This window comes from Somniosus microcephalus, chromosome 3 (assembly GCF_052327205.1).
Source record: "Somniosus microcephalus isolate GS21.2 chromosome 3, FLI_Smic_1.0, whole genome shotgun sequence".
In the NCBI taxonomy this organism is placed as follows: Eukaryota; Metazoa; Chordata; class Chondrichthyes; order Squaliformes; family Somniosidae; genus Somniosus; species Somniosus microcephalus.
Window position 1 is genome coordinate 346,324,149 of NC_140989.1, and position 18,212 is coordinate 346,342,360.

General features: G+C 46.0%; 1 protein-coding gene across 3 annotated transcripts in view; it reads left to right on the plus strand.

The window, feature by feature from the left end:
- Positions 1-14,610, plus strand: part of abca4b (ATP-binding cassette, sub-family A (ABC1), member 4b) — a 187,505-nt gene extending 172,895 nt beyond the window's left edge. For all 3 annotated transcript variants that reach the window (XM_085983291.1, XM_085983290.1, XM_085983289.1), the window contains 10 exons: positions 1,813-1,942; positions 3,766-3,883; positions 3,968-4,030; positions 4,176-4,282; positions 4,507-4,648; positions 7,602-7,736; positions 8,479-8,582; positions 8,675-8,767; positions 9,412-9,661; positions 11,939-14,610. In XM_085983291.1, the coding sequence (XP_085839417.1) occupies positions 1,813-1,942; positions 3,766-3,883; positions 3,968-4,030; positions 4,176-4,282; positions 4,507-4,648; positions 7,602-7,736; positions 8,479-8,582; positions 8,675-8,767; positions 9,412-9,661; positions 11,939-12,097 (1,301 nt within the window). In that variant the 3' untranslated portion in view covers positions 12,098-14,610. The remainder of the gene's footprint in view (positions 1-1,812; positions 1,943-3,765; positions 3,884-3,967; positions 4,031-4,175; positions 4,283-4,506; positions 4,649-7,601; positions 7,737-8,478; positions 8,583-8,674; positions 8,768-9,411; positions 9,662-11,938) is intronic.
- Positions 14,611-18,212: the final 3,602 nt, after the last annotated feature.

An 18,212-nucleotide genomic window follows, 5' to 3' on the forward strand; every position in this document is an offset into this window, starting at 1 on the left:
TGGTGTGCCTTCGCACCCAGGCTGCGACTTTCCGTCTTCAGACGCTGCAGAGATACCTGTACGTCGAGAATCCTCCGAGATGGTGTGCGCTGGCGACGTTTTTCTTCCGCCAGCTGCATGGCCTCAATTACGACACGCAGCTCCTGTTTGCGAAAGTGGGCAGCAGGCGTGCCGGCCTGCGGGAGCTGCCTGTCTTCTACCAGGAACTACTATGGGTTTGGAACTACGTCGCTTCCAGGCGGAGCTCTCCCCCGTCAGGAGCGGCGGCTCTCCTTCGGGAGCCGCTGCTCAGGAATCCGCACCTCCACGAACACGGGTTCGGGCGGCTGGCGGAGGGTAGGGCTGTGGCTGGCAAGGTGACCAGAGTCGGGGACCTGCTCGATGGCGGAGGAGCGGGCTGGATGGCGCCGGAGGAGCTGGCGCGGCGCCTGTCCTGGGCCAACGTCCAGCTCGCGGTTGAAACCATCGAATCGGTAAAAGCGGCACTGGGCCCCGACTCCACTAGGTGTATCGAGGCGGCTCAAGCACGTGGGGCGATCCCGTCCGAGCTTACCCCCGTTCGGACGGAATTCCTCATCGGCGCCCGGCCCCGAAACTCCCCTCGGGAACCGGCGCCTCACAACTTGAGCCGTCTCGAGGAAATACCCTCCGTGCCTTTTCATTCCGCGCGGAGGGGTTTCCTGTACGGGCTGCTCCTGCACACTCTCCACTTTGCCATCTTCGTCTACCATCCGGACACGCCTTGGCGTGGCGTTTTGCCGACCGGCGGTAGCGGAGGTCCCCAATGGAGGGCTCTCTATGCGGGAGTCCTCCCTTGTTCCATCGGGGACTTGGCCTGGAGGGTGTTGCATGGAGCGGTCCCGTGCAATAAGGTTTTAAGTAGGTTCACGGACTCCCAGGCCGCCTGCATTTTTTGCGGCCTGGAGGAGTCCGTGTTTCACGTTTATATGGATTGTGAGAGGTTGCAGCCCCTCTTTCACTACTTGAAGGGGCTGCTCCTCGATTTTTGGTTGCACTTCAGTCCCACGCTCTTGATCTACGGTCACCCGGTGCGGAGGGGAGCGGACAGGTTGGAGGACCTCCTTGTGGGCCTGCTCCTGGGCCTGGCTAAAAGAGCCATCAATTGGTCCAGGCAGCGGGCGGTCGAGGGGGTCGTCCAGCCGGATTGCCTGCATCTCTTCCGCGGCCATGTTCGCGCCCGGGTGGCCCTGGAGATGGAGCACGCGGTGTCCGCCGGTGCGCTTGAGTATTTCCGCGACCGGTGGGCGCCGCGGGGACTGGAGTGCATCATCAACACGGAAAACCAAATTTTAATTTGATTTGTTAAGCTTTAGTTGAACTTTTGTTTATTTACAGTCGAATTGGTTTTTTTTGGGTCCAAATAAAAGAGTACCCTCTGTTCAGTAAATACCTGTTATTATTGTTCTCCTGCAGTCCGTGTATTATTTATACTCGGACACTACACTTTGGACTGGAATGTTGTCGGGGTATCACTGCTGAGCCCAGTCGTGTCCTCATCCACTGTTCAGACACTTGTACTTTCAAATAGGGGACACTGGATAGCATTCCAGAACAGGAACCCTGGCTGAATTTTCCCTTCCTAGAGGCTAATTAAAATGCCCTGATCACCATCCTAATTGATTTAAGCTAATTTAGCACAGACCGGGTATTAGAAGTGGGGACACTAATCATCGTGCACTAAAACATCAGCTTTAAAAATCAGTCGATATTTAAGGATCTGAGTTCAGAATTGTTCTCATCGGTTAGATACTCATGAGCTTATTTGTTAATGTGCTAAATCTTGCTTTGCAGGTGAAGATTTTTATTTCAACCCATTCCATTGGGAGTTTATTGGCAAGAACCTTACTGCCATGGCAATCGAAGGAGTCGTCTACTTCATCTTGAACCTCCTTCTCCAGTACCGCTTCTTCCTCAACCACTCGTATGTACACACCTTTCTCCAGCTACACACTTCCTTCCTCTATCTTGATGTGGAGATGCCGGTGTTGGACTGGGGTGAACAAATGTAAGAAGTCACACAACACCAGGTTATAGTCCAACAGCTTTATTTGAAATCACAAGCTTTCGGAGTGCTGCTCCTTCATCAGGTGAAGTGAAGAGATGCTTATAGGCACAGCATATATATGCTGTGTCTATATGCATCTCTTCACTTCACCTGATGAAGGAGCAGCACTCCGAAAGCTTGTGATTTCAAATAAAGCTGTTGGACTATAACCTGGTGTTGTGTGACTTCTCACATTCCTCTATCTTGTATTACTGCTAGAAGCAGCGTATTTTACCCACGCTCACTCTTCGTATCCTTTGATATTCCTCTTTTTCAAGCAACTAATTCCCTTCTAAAAGAATTTCTGGATTCTGTTTCAACAACGATTTGTAGCTGACAATTCCTCATTCTAACCACCCTCCGTATACAGAAATTATCTGTAACCTTTCCTTTCATTTTTTTTGTGATTATCTTAAATTTGTGCCTCCTTTGTACCGTGTCTCTGATCAATCGAAACAACTATTGACTTGATCAGGACTCTCCATAACATTGAAGACCTCGATCAGATCATTCCGCAACCACCTCAACGCTCGTGAGAGAAGTCCTAACTTCTCAAGTCTCTTTTCCTAACTGTAACCGCTCATTCATAAAGTATTCTAATGAATCTATGTTGTACCTTTTACAATTTCTTTGATATCCTTCCTATAATGGGGTTATCAAAACTGAGGGAGATTGATTAAGGGACTTCAAAGCAGTACCAAAAGTGCAACACTTTAACAACTATAATAACTTGCATTTAACATAGAACAACCTCCCCCAAGGCACTTCAGAGGCGTAATCAGAAAGAAAACGGACACTGAGCTAACAAAGGAAATATTAGGAGCGGTGAAGGTGCGTTTTAAGAAGGATCTTAAAGGAGTAGAGGGAACTGGAGTGGTGGAAGGGTTTAGGGAGGAAACTCCCGAGCATGGAGCCTAGGAAGGTGAAGGCATGTCCGCCAATGGTGGGGCAAAGGAAGTGGTGGGTGGTGGGGGGGGGGGGGAATGCTCAAGAGGCTAGAGTTGGAGAAACGCAGAGTCCTGAGGGGAGGGGGGTTGTAGGGCTGGAGGAGATTACAGAGATAGGGAGGGGATAGGCCATAGAAGGCTTTAATCACAAGGATGAGAATTTTAAATTGGACGTGCTGGGGAAACAGGAGCCAACATAGGTCAGCAAGGACAGGGGTAATGGGTGAGCGGGAGGTGGTGCAGGATCGGATGTGGAAACTAACGGGGTGAAATTGGTCTTCGCCAGTAGCATGAAACTGGCTTCAATTGAGGAAAAGAAAATTGGGTGCAATGCAAAACATGTCGCCGATTTGCTGTGAGTCCGGTTTGCACCACTGGTCCCCTTAGTATCCTGTATTTATTTGCTTTTTACTGTAAACCTATAAACAGCTGTGCGCCTTCGCTGTCTTGACAACTAAGAATAGGCTGAAAACTTGATGTATTCAACATTCATGTCTTGAGTGTTCCACCTATTCTCAGTTTGGCAAAACATCACAGATGTTCTTTCACTGGCGAATGTATCCAACACTTAATGGAATCAGACTAGAGGGTTGATTTTACAAATGCACACTGCTAGCAGGAAGCTTCACCCACCAGCCCCATATGTCAGGAAATCACAGGCACATGCCCCACGATTCTCAGCCCATTCAAACTTTAATCAGCCCTTAGCTGCTGTATCGGCACCTATGTTGAATGTCTTCCTGTTTGATACAGGCCGTCAAGTCTCAGCAACTTACCCCCTATTGAAGAAGATGACGATGTAGCGAAGGAACGTGAAAGAATTCAGGGTGCGAGCAAGCATGACATTCTGAAAATAAAGGAACTGACCAAGGTGAGTGGAACCTGACCAGCCTATTAATGTGGATGTGTGTGAAATATTAACATATTGAACTAATGCTGAATTGTGTTCCCACAGTGTTACAGGGGGAAAACCAGGCCAGCTGTTGATAGAATCAGTGTAGGTGTTCGGCCAGGAGAGGTATGTTTCATCCTTCAAATATATATGTAGTGCACCCATATAAACGCTATCTGCATGGGTATCCTCGGTATACATATTTGATTAAACAAACAGGACAGTAAAATTGCTCATTATCTTAAACATGTATTTTTCTTCTGTACTTTAGTGCTTTGGGCTTCTGGGTGTCAATGGTGCTGGAAAGACAACTACCTTCAAAATACTGACAGGTGACATTGATCTCACCACTGGCGAAGCTTCAATAGCAGGCCACAGGTATACTGCAGTGATAGTTGAGCTACCTTCCTGCACACTCATAGACATTGTTAGAAATTAAATTTAAATATTTTATGACTAAATCTATCGGAAAATGAGTTCTAATTTTTTTGTGTTGTTTGGTAGGAATGTAACACAATGCATCATCTTTGGTAATTATGCTTTGTCCTAAAATTCACTGTTTTCACTGGACTGTACCTCTGCTTTGTGAATCTCTCCCCCAGTATTCTCACCCATATTGACGATGTCCGCCAGAACATAGGATACTGCCCTCAGTTTGATGCTATCGATGACCTGCTCACGGGCCGAGAACACCTTTTACTGTACGCACGCCTGCGCGGTGTTCCAGAAGATGAGATTGACCGGGTAATTATTATCTTGCAACTTACAACGCAGGTGTGAGGGAGACCAGCGTATAAGGAGGAGAGAGGGCTTGCTGTAATGTGATATTCCCCACATTGAATTAAATCAATCTCAATGCCTGTGATCTCGAAGTGCTAACATGGATAGAGACCTCAGATAAATGTTTCATTCTGAGCTTCCATCGTAACAGCACAGTAAGTGACATAAGAAAACTACTAGGCTCTTGGTCTAAGCGTTAAACAAAGCTTTAATCAACTGTTTTACAACATGGAGGTCTAGTTGTGTCCTTCACTAGTTCCTGTTAAGAATGTCCTGCGCAAGCTGGGCCCGTGCCCGAGTATTTATACTCTCCCTGGACAGCGCCACCCGCAGGCTGCTCTGTATTATTTCATATGTCTTTCTTTCATGAATGACTGATTCATGTCAGTAAGTAGCAGCAATATAGAGTACAGAGCTAGCCAAGAATCTCGACAACATGACACAAACACAACAGCAAAATACTGCGGATGCCAGAAATCTGAAATAACAACAGAAAATGCTGCAAGCACTCAGCAGGTCAGGCAGCATCGTGGAGAGAGAAACACAGTTAACGTTTCAGGTCTGTGACCCTTTGTCAGAACTGGAAAAGGTTAGAGATGTAACAGATTTTAAGCAGGTGCAGAGACAGGGAAAGTGGGGGGGGAGGAAGGAACTAAAGGGACAGTCTGTGCTAGGGTAGGAGACAGGAGAGATTCAATGTTGCAAATGGGGACGGCAGAATCATCAACAGCTGCCGCCTGAAAAATGGGGTAGGGGTTATGGTCTGAAATTGTTGAACTCAATGTTGGAGTCCCGAAGGCTGTAAAGTGCCTAATCGAAAGATGAGGTGCTGTTCCTTGAGCTTACACTGAGCTTCATTGGAACAGTGTAAGAGGCCGAGGACAGAGAGGCTGGAGTGGGCGTGGAGCGGAGAATTAAAGTGACAGGCGACCGGAAGCTCAGGGTCACCCTTACGGACTGACCGGAGGTGTTCCGCAAAGCAAGTATAACCTGCTGCACTCTTATCCGGTTATTTTAGTATTCATTTATAATACATATCTGTGGAAATTTTTGAAACAACAACTTGCATTTAAATAGCGCCTTTAACATAGTAAAACATCCCAAGGCACTTCACGGAAGCGTTATCAAACAAAGTTTGACACCGAGCCACATAAGGAGATATTAGGGCAGGTGACTAAAAGCTTGGTCAATGAGGTAGGTTTTAAGGAACGTCTTAAAGGAGGAGCGAGAGGCAGGGAGGTTTGGGGAGGGAATTCCAGAGCTTAGGGCCTAGGCAGCTGAAAGCATGGCCACCAATGGTGGAGCGATTAAAATCGGGGATGCGCAAGAGGCCAGAATTGGAGGAGCGCAGAGATCTCAGAGGGTTGTAGAGCTGGAGAAGGTTCCAGAGATAGGGAGGGGGCAAAGCCATGGAGGGATTTAAAGTCCGGGCTCAAACTTTAAATGAGATAGTTCAAAGAAAATGAAAGTGGTGTTTTATGCTTTTTAAATGATTTTGACAAAATCTGGCAGTTCCATATTAAAATTCAGTGCTAAAAAAGCTCAAAACCCCTAAACTTTATTGCCAAAACAATGCTTTGTTTTTTCAATTCACTCGTACGACCAGAGCATGGTGTGATTTGATCAGATACGGCTCAAAACAAGAGCGAACCACAGCTCGGATTCCAGTCATGGCATCATCAGTGACACTGTCTGTCGAGAGAAGCGGAAGCAACATAATTCTGAAGATATATTCAGGGTTCTAAACTGTTAAACTTCAAAAGTTTTAACCAGAAATACGTTACATTTACAATGTAGAAAGTTTGCCTTTATGGCCTTAGTTTGAAAATTACTTTAAATCTAAGGACTGCAGAAAAAAAAATGTTTTTTTTAAAAATTATAATCGTAGAATGTTCTAGGCTAGCATTTGGGGCCTCCCTTTCCCTACCCACTCACCCCACAACTACCCTAATCTCAAGGCCTAATTAATCCCAGAAACCAAGTTGTCTCAGTTCCCAGCCCCTGTTGCTCCCAGTACACACAGTCACCCAAGAAGTCTGTACACCTCCTGCAAGTAAAATATATAATGTGAGTTTACATTTTTGAGAATTCCATTAGATAGAATATTGTAGACTAAGAAATAGGCTTTGGTTCTATAGGTATTTCCGTAGCTTTATTCTTTATATTCAGCATTGGAGAGTCACTGGACATCATTCTTGCATTCTCCTGTGGAGGTTTATTATAAAATTGATGACATGAATCTTGTCATTCATGTGGCAGTGACTTATGGAATAATACTGGGCGGCCTGCTGGTGGCACTGTCCAGGGAGAGTATAAATACTCGGGCATGGGCCCAGCTTGTGCAGGACATTCTTTAACAGGAACTAGTGAAGGACACAATTAGATCTCCATGTTGAAAAACAGTTGATTAAAGCCTTGTTTAATACTCAGGCCAAGTGCCTAGTAGTTTTCTTACGTCAATGTTCCCATATAACCCTGTAGAGAACACATTCCATGCAGAACTGCATGATCGCAGTAGGTTGTGATCTTTTTGGGTTTCTGTTTCCAAGCGCACCAACGCTGTTGATGAGGCGAGCTGTATTAACCCAACAGTATAAGCACTGACTCGGATTTTTTGTTTTTGGTTAGCGGCGTGTCTGACATACATTGAAGCCCGTCATTATCTTTATCAACAACAAAAACTGGCATTTACATAGTGCCTTTAACATAGTAAAACGTCCCCAGGCACTTACTGAATTTAGTTTCCCCGCACGCAGAAACTTGTTGGGCTCCAGCAGACTAGAGTGAACAGTCACTGCCCAGAATGCGGACAAAATGTGACCTTTATAACCGTAGAATGTTCAAGCTCATGGGCATTCCCCAGAAAATGATCTCCTGACTGTGTAAGGTGCTAAATTTCTGTCAATTCCACTTGCAGGTTGCCGACTGGGGGATTGAAAAGCTGGATCTTTCGGAGTACGCTGATCAGACAGCTGGCACGTACAGCGGAGGGATAAAGCGCAAACTCTCCACAGCCATTGCCCTCATCGGCTGCCCTCCGGTCGTGTTGCTGGTAAGTGGCGCTGTGCTTCTTTACTCCCATCCCTGCAGCATCTGAACTGGCTGAAGAATGCCACTGCTCCTGAAAGCTCAGGGAGAATTACAAGCTATTGCTCTAAACATGATGTCAGGACGTTCCTCTTGGATTAGTGATATATGTCAAAAACTGAAATTATGCGGTGCGATTTTAGTAACTAACTTGAAGGGGTGTTGATAGAGTAAGTAGGAAGAAACTGTTGCCACGGGCAAGAGGGTCGGTAACCAAAGGACACAGATTTAAGGTAATTGGTAAAAGAACCAGAGGGGAGATGAGATTTTTTTTACACAGCGAGTTATGATGATCTGGAATGCACTGCCTGAAAGGGTGGTGGAAGCAGATTCAACAGTAAATTTCAAAAGGATATTAGATATTTACTTGAAAAGGAAAAATTTGCAGGTCTATGGGGAAAGAGCAGGGGAGTGGGAGAAAGCCCATCACCACCTTCCCAGGGCAAATAGGGATGGGCAACAAATCTGGCCTTGCCAGCAACTCCCACAACTTGAGAACAAACCTTTAAAAAAAAAACTCAATTGCAAAAACAAATTAATTTTATAGTAGCAGCCACCTGTTTGTAAGTAATTTGACTTTTTGAACAACATAACACTCAGCCTGGTGTTCTTGCATGCCACGTTAATCAGGTAATCATTAAATGATGAACCGTTACCTGTTGCATGGTTAATGTGCATGTTTCTAAGATGTTAACCTGTTCTGTTAGGATGAACCAACTACAGGGATGGATCCAAAGTCTCGGCGGTTCCTCTGGAATTGTCTCCTTGGTGTTATCCGAGAAGGAAGAGCTGTAATGTTGACCTCACACAGGTGAACCGGCAGCTTTGTAATCTCTTGTTAAACTTAAATAAATTCCTTGCCCTAGACATCCAGAACTGACTGGTCTTTCTGTTCACTTACAGCATGGAAGAATGTGAAGCTCTCTGCACCAGATTGGCCATAATGGTGAATGGACAGTTCAAGTGTCTGGGAACCATACAGCATCTGAAATACAAGTAGGTCCAAATTCCTTGCCGTCGTCCCCAGTTGTGCTGTTACCTGGCAGAATGTATACGTTTCAGGATGGGTTTCAACAGGGCGTAAGTACTTAGTGCAAACTTGGGCACAAACCGCTCCCGATTTTCCTTCCATTCATTTTAATGGGAGGAGAATTATGTGCAGTTTGTGCCCAAGTTTGAAATGAGTGCTTACAAACTCTTCAAGCTCTTACAACCTCGGCCCTGGAGAGGACAACCCACCCCTGTAACTATGAGCGATGAATGTTGTTAAACTCTTCCTTATTGTTGGCAGCTGCAAGAAAGCAGTCTATGTAGCTCCAGTACTTGTAATAATTTCTGGAGGAGGGTGACCGATGTTACAGTAATTCTGATATAACCTGATACACATTTGACCCATTTCACAAGATCACCAGGTAAATATGGATGAGGAAGGCCATTCGGTCCAACCTAACTCATCAGTCTTAACTTGGAGCGGGGAAGACTGGCTGCTTACCTGTTATGCTTGTCCGCCTATTAATTATTTGGCATGTCCTTTGCTTAATGAGTTGCATGTCACTCATTGATCAAGTGAGTGTCAATAGAGGGAGCTTGTACAATGGGAAGGAGTTTTATAAACTACTGACACATCTCTCGTTCTTCAGGTTTGGCAACGGCTATGTGGTGACTTTGAAGATTAAAGGGACTCAGCCTGGAGCTTCGCCTGACCTGAATGCAGCTGAAGCATTCGTCAACAGCAACTTCCCTGACAGCTTGCAAATAGAGAAGCATCACAACACCATACAATACCAGCTATCTTCGGCATCATTAGCCAAAATCTTCCAGTTACTGATCTCCAACAAAGACCAGCTGAGAATAGAGGAATACTCTGTCTCACAAACCACTTTAGACCAGGTAACGGAAACAATACCTAAAGCCGTTCCGCTTGTTGTAAACTCCTATCGGCGCTCGATGTATTTCGGTTCTTTCAAGCTTTCTCACTGTAATGATTTTCTGATTAGGCCTCCCTCCTTCCCGGGAGATCCAGTCAGCAGCTCCCAAGTCACTGCCAACATCCAAGAATGTCTTGTTATAACTCGGAAATGCCAGCTTGACCCTAAGGCGCTGCTTCCTTCCACTAAACACTGCATCCTGTTTCAGGAGAGCGATGTCAGCACACTGCTGGCCCTTTGACTGGGAGAGGAGGGGGTTCTCCATCGGTGCATTGGGCTTCCCTTTTATGTGTGGAGCTAACAGAGAGCAAACATGTGCTACCAGCGACCTGTGTTCACACAACTAAAACCAGCTCCCTTATCCCGATGGCAGAATTGCTGTCCCACATTGTCCTGGGTCTGTGATCCTGTCGGCTCCTGAACCTGGGGTTGTTTACACTGTGGAGTGCAGTTGAGGTAGTGGGAGGGGAACGTGTGTGTGTCTGCAGTTTGCTGGACTCCTTTAGTATAAAAGTTCCTTTAGTTGGACTCTTCATTCTCTTTCCTTATGGTTAACTACAGGGAATTTAAACCCTTAACAGCTGCTTTTGGTTCTATGTAAAAGTCCCATCGTTTCAAAGATAATTCACTGTGTGATGGGCTTTAGCTTCAGTGTGATAAGATCCTACATAACTATATATTTATATCTACACATAACTATATATAGTACATGTATTATTTCCATGAATCCATTGCAGGACTCGGTGATCATACTATAAGCAGTAACTTGTGTAAATTGGTCTTTTAACCAGCAGCTTTCTATTTGATCAAGTGGAGAATGAATCAATGCCCAATTAAATGTGCTTATTAGACAAATATTCAGAATATTCACTGACTGCATACCATATCTTTTACAATTCTCCTTTCCGAACTCTGGAGTCCCCCAAAGATCCCTCCTTGGCTCCTCCTTTCCCTCATCTACATGCTGCTCCTTGGTGACATCATTTGCAACCATGCTTCCATCTGTACTACAGTGACGCCCATCTCTAGCTCTCCACCATATTCCTCAACCTCTCCACTGCCTCTGTGATCAGGTTACTTGCCTGACATCCAGCCCTGGATGATCCGTAACTTCTTCCAGCTAAACATTAGGAAGACCAAAGCCATCATCTTCAGCCCCCACCATCAACTCCATCCTCGCACCACCTGCTCTATTCCCCTCCACAGCAACTGTCTCAGGCTGAACCAGACTTTTCATAACCTCGATATCCTTTTCAACTGTGGAGCTGAGTTTCCAATCCCATATCCTCTCCATCACAACTAACACCTACACCTGCATAATTACAAGTACGAGAATCACACACCTCTTTCAGCGTATCTGCGACTGAAACCTTTATCTACACCCTGGTCATTTCCAGACTGGATTTCACCAATGCTCTTCTGGCCAGCCTCCCATCATCCTCTCTCCATAAACTCCAGCTCATCTAAAACTCTCTTGTCCATATCCCATCCTGCACCAAGTCCTCTTCTTCCCTCACCCCTGTCCTTGCTGACCAAAATTGGCTTCCGGTCCACCAAAGTCTCAAATTTAAAATTCTCATGCATGTATTTAAAGCTCTCCAATTGCCTTGCACCTAACTATCGCTGTAACTTCCTCCAGCCTAACAACTGCTCCTGGACTCTGTTACTCTGCATCTTCCTCTCCCTTTGTCCTACCATTGTTGACCAATGCCCTAGCTTCCCACCATAAACCTCTCTACCTTTCCACTTCCCAGCCTTCCTTTAAGACCCTCCTTAAAGCCCACCTCTTTCACCAAGCTATTGAACACCTCCTAATTTTTCACTCTTCGTTTTCCTCATGTTCCTGTGAAGCAGCTTGGGACATTTTACTACATTAAAGCTGCGCTATATATAAATGCAAGTAACAGAAAATGCTGGAAAAACTCAGCAGGCCAGGCAACATCCGTGGAGAGAGAAATAGAGTCAACGTTTCAGGTCGAAACCCTTCGTCAGGACTGGACATTCCATGGATGTTGCCTGGCCTGAGTTTTTCCAGCATTTTCTGTTGTTATTTCGGATTTCCAGCATCCGCAGTATTTTGCTATCGTATAAATGCAAGTAGTTTCTTCAAATAAGGACTAGCCGCCTCAGTTAAAGATTCCGTACACTTGACTGCAGACTCAAATCCTTGTACACATTGTTGGCTTGGTATTGTCGTCGAGTTTTACCACAGTTAATGATCAATTTTACCGTTGCGCAGGTATTTGTGAACTTTGCCAAACAACAGACCGCTGAGGATGAAAACCTTGCTATACATCCGCGTACCGCTGGGGGCAGGCGGGAGGTGAAGGTAACACCAGCTCCACCGATCACTCCCAGCCCTCCCCCTACTGAGTCAAACAAGGAGAAGAAATCTTGAGCAAGTGCCAACAAAGCAGCAATAAACAGAGTGCACTACACGGATTAAACACAAACATTCTGGCTCTGATATCTCTCCTCGGGGTGGTTTCAATAACACAAACCGCACATGTATCAACATGACTGTAACTACCAGCACCAGCAAACTGGAAACACCAATTTTTGTGACATCTCAAGAATCGTGCATGTCTAACTCTAAAGGAAAGTCTACTGTCACGGAGTGCGATAGCTATAAATTACGCATGGCTGTGATCATTTCTCACAGTCGTAACATAGATGCCTGCAGAGGAATTCATTATAATGCTGTGCATTCCCCTTAACCGGCAGCATGCATATATATAGTAATTAAACCTTTATGTATTAAATGGCTGTTGCCTCCGTTCATTGTCACATAACATCTTCAAAAGTGGGTTTCTGTGCATTTTTAATATTGAATACTATGAAATAGAATTGGAGACCTGTCATAATACAGTGTAGTCTTCTCTAGACCTAAATAAAGAAGGCAGAGGGGAGATTTCCTCTGTGCACGACATCTTAAACCCTTATATAAAGAATAGGTTTACGATTTTGCTAAAGCTACCACAGAGGAAATCTACCCCCGCCGTTCTATTTTGAGAGGGGTTCACAGCTTGTTCCTGTAATGTGCGATCCAACAGCAGTGACGCATGTACATAGTCGAGCCTGTGCTCTGGACTCTGAACTATGATAAGACCCTGACTGACAGTGACCTGACACCACTCCCATAAAGCAGCACCAGCGGGAGAATTTTCCTAGAGTCACATCACCTATTAAAAGGTGATTTTAAAATGCATTTTAGATTTTTTTTAGTGGTAATTAGAATGGGTCAAAATATTATAGCTTTAAAATAACTAAAGAATGAATAAAGTTCTAATTTCACCCACAGTTTAAAGTGATTATCTGATACTGTCGGCTACAATTAGTGCATAGAAATAGGACCTAGAACCTCTGCTCCCATCTTTCAAGTATTCCCGAGCCAGTCCCCAACAACCCCCTCTGCTCTCTCACACAGAAACACACACACACATTTTTATATTTAAAAAAGGCAACTCAATGCAACATCTTTCACTTTGAAAGGCTCATGTGAGACTAGATGAAGCAATAAAAGTTGAGCACTCTGGAGAAATGCAGGCATTCTGCTGCATACTCGACCATTGAATATATCATTGTTAATATGCCTTTGGCAAAAAGAAACGAGCACAGATGTCCTGCGCATAATAATAAACTGTGAGTTATTACATACCTGAGAGTGTCTGAAAATGCAAAGTCAGGGCTTTTACAATATTAATCTTTATGAAACGCTGAAGTACTGACAGATCCTGCATTTTATGAATTCATAATATGGCTAAACTGCTTCTTGCAGTGGCAGGAATGGCCTCTCCAGAACTGCCATGTGAAAAGGAGGGAATACCAGCCGAGCCGACACTTTCATTCGCCCCTGTGTGAGAGATGATGCAATTATCTCTGCTGCAAGTAGTTTACACCTGTATATAATAAATTCGCTTTCTCCTTTCTCTTTATGTCGTGTTAGCAGCAGCAGCTGTGAGGCACTGGCTCCGAACTTTCTGATCAAAGAAATAGTAGTGGTTGCCGTTAATGACAAGCGAATAGTAAACCCCACTCTCTAGTATCCCCACACCCCCGGTCACTCCACACCCGGGGGTCCCCAGTCACTCCCCACACCCGGGGGTCTCCAGTCACTCCCCACACCCGGAGATCTCCAGTCACTCCCCACACCCGGGGGTCCGCAGTCACTCCCCACACCTGGGGGTCCGCAGTCACTCCCCACACCCCGGGGGTCCCCGGTCACTCCCCACACCCGGGGGTCCCCAGTCACTCCCCACACCCGGGGGTCCGCAGTCACTCCCCACACCCGGGGGTCCCCAGTCACTCCCCAAACCCGGGGGTCCTCAGTCCCTCCCACACCCGGGGGTCTCCAGTTACTCCCCACACCCGGGGGTCCCCAGTCGCACCCCACACCCGGGGGTCCCCAGTCACACCACACACCCGGGGGTCTCCAGTCACTCCCCACACCCGGGGGTCCCCAGTCACACCACACACCCGGGGGTCTCCAGTCACTCCCCAAACCCGGGGGTCCTCAGTCCCTCCCACACCCGGGGGTCTCCAGTCACTCCCCACACCCGGGGGTCTCCAGCCACATCCCACACCCGGGGGTCCCCAGTCACACCACACACCCGGGGGTCTCCAGTCACTCCCCACACCCGGGGGTCATTCCTTCAGATTAATGGGGTGCAAGTCTAAACTATAAACACCCCACAGTCTGAACACTCTCATGGTATAATTATAAATGCAATAATCTGTTTGGTTGATGCACTTACTTTAATTTATAATTTGATTTATCATTTCACGTGTTATTGGCTGGGTGCTCACGGGTGTGGTGTATTACAACACTGGCTATGTATTGACATTTCATTTTGAGATCTTTATTCTGAATTTTATTGGTACAGATTTGCTTCCATTCATTCCTCTTCAGAGAAACTGTACATAAAGCTTTATAAACAAAGCAGTTGTCTCACTTGATTGATTTGTTGGCTGTGTGGGGTGTGTTTGAAATCACGAAACAAGCTGGTCAAGTTACCTCAGGTTTACTTGAGTGGGTTAACATTAATAGCACCAAATCACTGCCACATTACAGGACATAAGAACATAAGATGCAGGAGTAGGTCATTTGGCCCCTCGAGTCTGCTCCGCAATTCAATAAGATCATGGCTGATCCAATCTTGTCCTCAACCTCACTTTCCCGCTCTCTCCCCAAGCCCCTTGACTCCCTTGTAGTTCAAATGTCTGTCAATCTCTGCCTTGACTATATTCAGTGACTCCGTCTCCACAGCTCTTCGAGGTAGAGAATTCCAAAGATTCACGACCCTCTGAGAGAAGAAATTCCTTCTCATCTTTGTCTTAAATGGGAGACCCCTTATTCTGCAATTATGCCATCCTAGTTCTAGATACCCCCACTCGGGGAAACATCCTCTCAGCATCCACCCTTTCAATCTCCCTCAGAATCTTATATGTTTCAATAAGATCACCTCTTATTCTTCTAAACTCCAATGAGTATAGGCCCAACCTGCTCAACCTTTCATCATACGTCAACCCCTTCATCTCAGGAATCAACCTAGTGAACCTTCTCTGTACTGCCTCCAATGCAAGTATATCCTTCCTTAAATATGGAGACCACAACTTTATGCAGTACTCCAGGTGCGGTCTCACCAGCACCTTGTAAAGTTGCATCAAAACTTCCCTACTTCTATACTCCATACCCCTTCCAATAAAGGCCAACATTCCATTAGCCTTCCTAATTACTTGCTGTACCTGCATGCTAAGTTTTTGTGTTTCATGTACTAGGACCCCCAGATCTCTTTGTACCGCAGCATTTTGTAGTCCCACTCCATTTAAATAATGATTTGCTTTTTCATTCATCCTTCCAAAGTGGATAACCTCACATTTTCCCACATTATACTCCATCTGCCAAATTTTTGCCCACTCACTTAAGCTATCTATATCCCTTTGCAGACTCTGTGTGTCCTCCTCACAACTTGCTAACCCACTTAATTACTGCCAGTCAACTTCTCTAGCACTGAAAATTAACTATTACAAATGTGGTGTCTCATTCCTTCAAATTTTAATTGTTGTTAGAGATTTTTTTTTAAATGAAGGGGATGATGTATGACAAAAGGTTGAGCAGGTTGGGCCTATATCATTGGAGTTTTTTTTTAAATGCTAACCCACCTATCTTTGTATCATCAGCAAAACATAAAGAGAGGGAAAGAAAGATTGGATTAAGAAAGAGACACAAAAATATTAATAATATTTTTTTTTAAATCTCTAAGCAATTAAAATTTGAAGGAATGAGACCCCGCACTTGTAATAGTTAATTTTCAGTGCTAGAGAAGTTGACTGGCAGTAATTAACACTCATCACATCGTTAAAAGGGTACTTAGACTTGAAATGACTTGACTTAAATTTCAGTGGTGAGTTTACTTCTTATACAGTGCAAGTACAGGAACTTCACGCCACTTAATGCATTTGAATCAGAAGCCAGACAGCGAGATGCCATTTTCACGAAGCTAACAGTGGAGCATCTCGGACAGCAACTTCTCAATTTCCACATTTAACCGTGCATTTGCGCCTCACCTGAAGTCGCCGTGACATTTGCACTTAAATAACAGCAAGCGCTGTTAACCTCACTCTTATTTTGACAGCAATTTTTGGGGCACTAAATTAGGTACATGGGGTACATGTTCCGTTGAAAATGTATGACCAATCCCATTCTGAAGTGTTCACATTGATGTCGGCAGGTGGCACTGTGATCAGGCTTTCAATGTTAGAGGTATCACACCTAGGTTGTTATGCCACACCTACTGTTTAAGTGAATGTCCTGATGGTAAAAAAAACTGCTTTGAATCTGCAGGCAGTTGTAGGCTCTGACCTCTGGGTGGCAGTGTGCAGCACTTTTATTATTTTGTGAAGCTCCTCTTTGTCAGCCATTTTGTTTTTCCCATCTCCATGTTACGCAGCTAGCTAAGGTCTGAGTTTATTAAAGTTGTAATTTCTTATTTGTGTTTTAACGATCTGTTATATATAGATATTTAACCCCTTTTTAAAATGTTTGCCCCCTTGCTGGTGATAGCTGGGCTCACATGCCTCTCCACCACCGAGATCGGTATCTAGCCACCCACTGGCTTTCCCAGTTGACGCTGAAGCACTTCCCTCTTAAACCCTCTTCTCTTCCTGTGGCTCTGCTCAGCCTCCTTTACCACCCCCAGTGGCTGGTATGTTCTCAGCCGCTGATGCTCCCCAGCATCCCGGGACTAAATTACTCGTGGGTCAGATATTATTTATGTATAATAAATATACCAGCAGTCTTGAGATACTTTCTACTTTATTATTATACATGCTAGAGGCAAAAGGCCAGTGATAGCAATATGGAATCTGAATGTTGATGGCATCATGTTACAAATGCCACAGCCTTCAGAGATTTTCCAGCATCAAATTATTGAAACCATTCATTACGTACTCTTGTATATACTGGGAGTCCAGCAACTGTGCAGCTTGCCCAGAGAGGGGGAGGCTGGCTTGTTAGAGCTTGGTTTCCTCTTGAGTAACGTGGCATTCGGTGATGTAGCATCAACTCTGAAATCAGGAGGGAGTTTGCAGATTATTAATCAGGTCTGAAGTTAGTTTGCCATCTGTTTTCTTAACTGATTCAATCGTACTGATCGGCCTTTGTTTATTTTTACACTTCTCCCACCAAATTGGTCCCATTTCTGATCGGCAGCAAGCAACCTCTGCTGGAACGTGCATGTGTCCAAACAGTATTGGGCGCGGCTATGGTGCTGCCGTCTTCAAATAACGAGCGACAATGATCAGCACCATAGGTCGGCATCTTTAGGAGAGATGGGAAGACACTGAAAGGGGAAAGAAAGGGCCATGCTTTCCTGAGCTGCTGCTCTCTGGCTGCAGACAAAGGGGGAAAAACTCGGTTGCCCAAAGAGGGCGCTAATGGGCGCAAAGCAACTAGCGCCCAGGCGTGGTGCCGCCGGCACCTCCTGTGAAATTCAGCGGGAGGTTAGTAACGGCGGTAACTGTTAGCACCCTGCGGCGCTGCGCCGCCGGCGATGATGTCATCGCTGTGTGCAGCGCCCCGCACGCGTCCTGGCCGCGATCTTCGGTGGCGCCCCCCCCCGACTTACCACCGGACGCTATGTCCGACGGGGTCAGGGGGTGCCTACCTGCAGCCAGGGCGGCGCGAGTTAAAAGGGAGGTGACGGGCGGCCATTTTTGTTGCTTGCCGCCTGCCAGCACCTGCCCCTATTGCCATCCCCAGCCCCTGTGAAGACCCCCCGCGGGGTGCCGGCTGCTCTCCGTGAGCCTGGCAATCCTCTTGAGTGCCGGGCTTGTTTGCCGGCACTCCCGATCCCTGGTGGCCCAGCTGGGCGCCGGGATGCGCTGCGCCAGGCCCCTCCCCTTTAAGAAGGGGAGGAAGGCCTGCAGTACCGTGGCACATAGCGCTGCGATATTCCCTCGCAGCACCCCAAGAGGGAGGCAGGGTGCTTCTCTTAGGGTGCTACTATTCAATT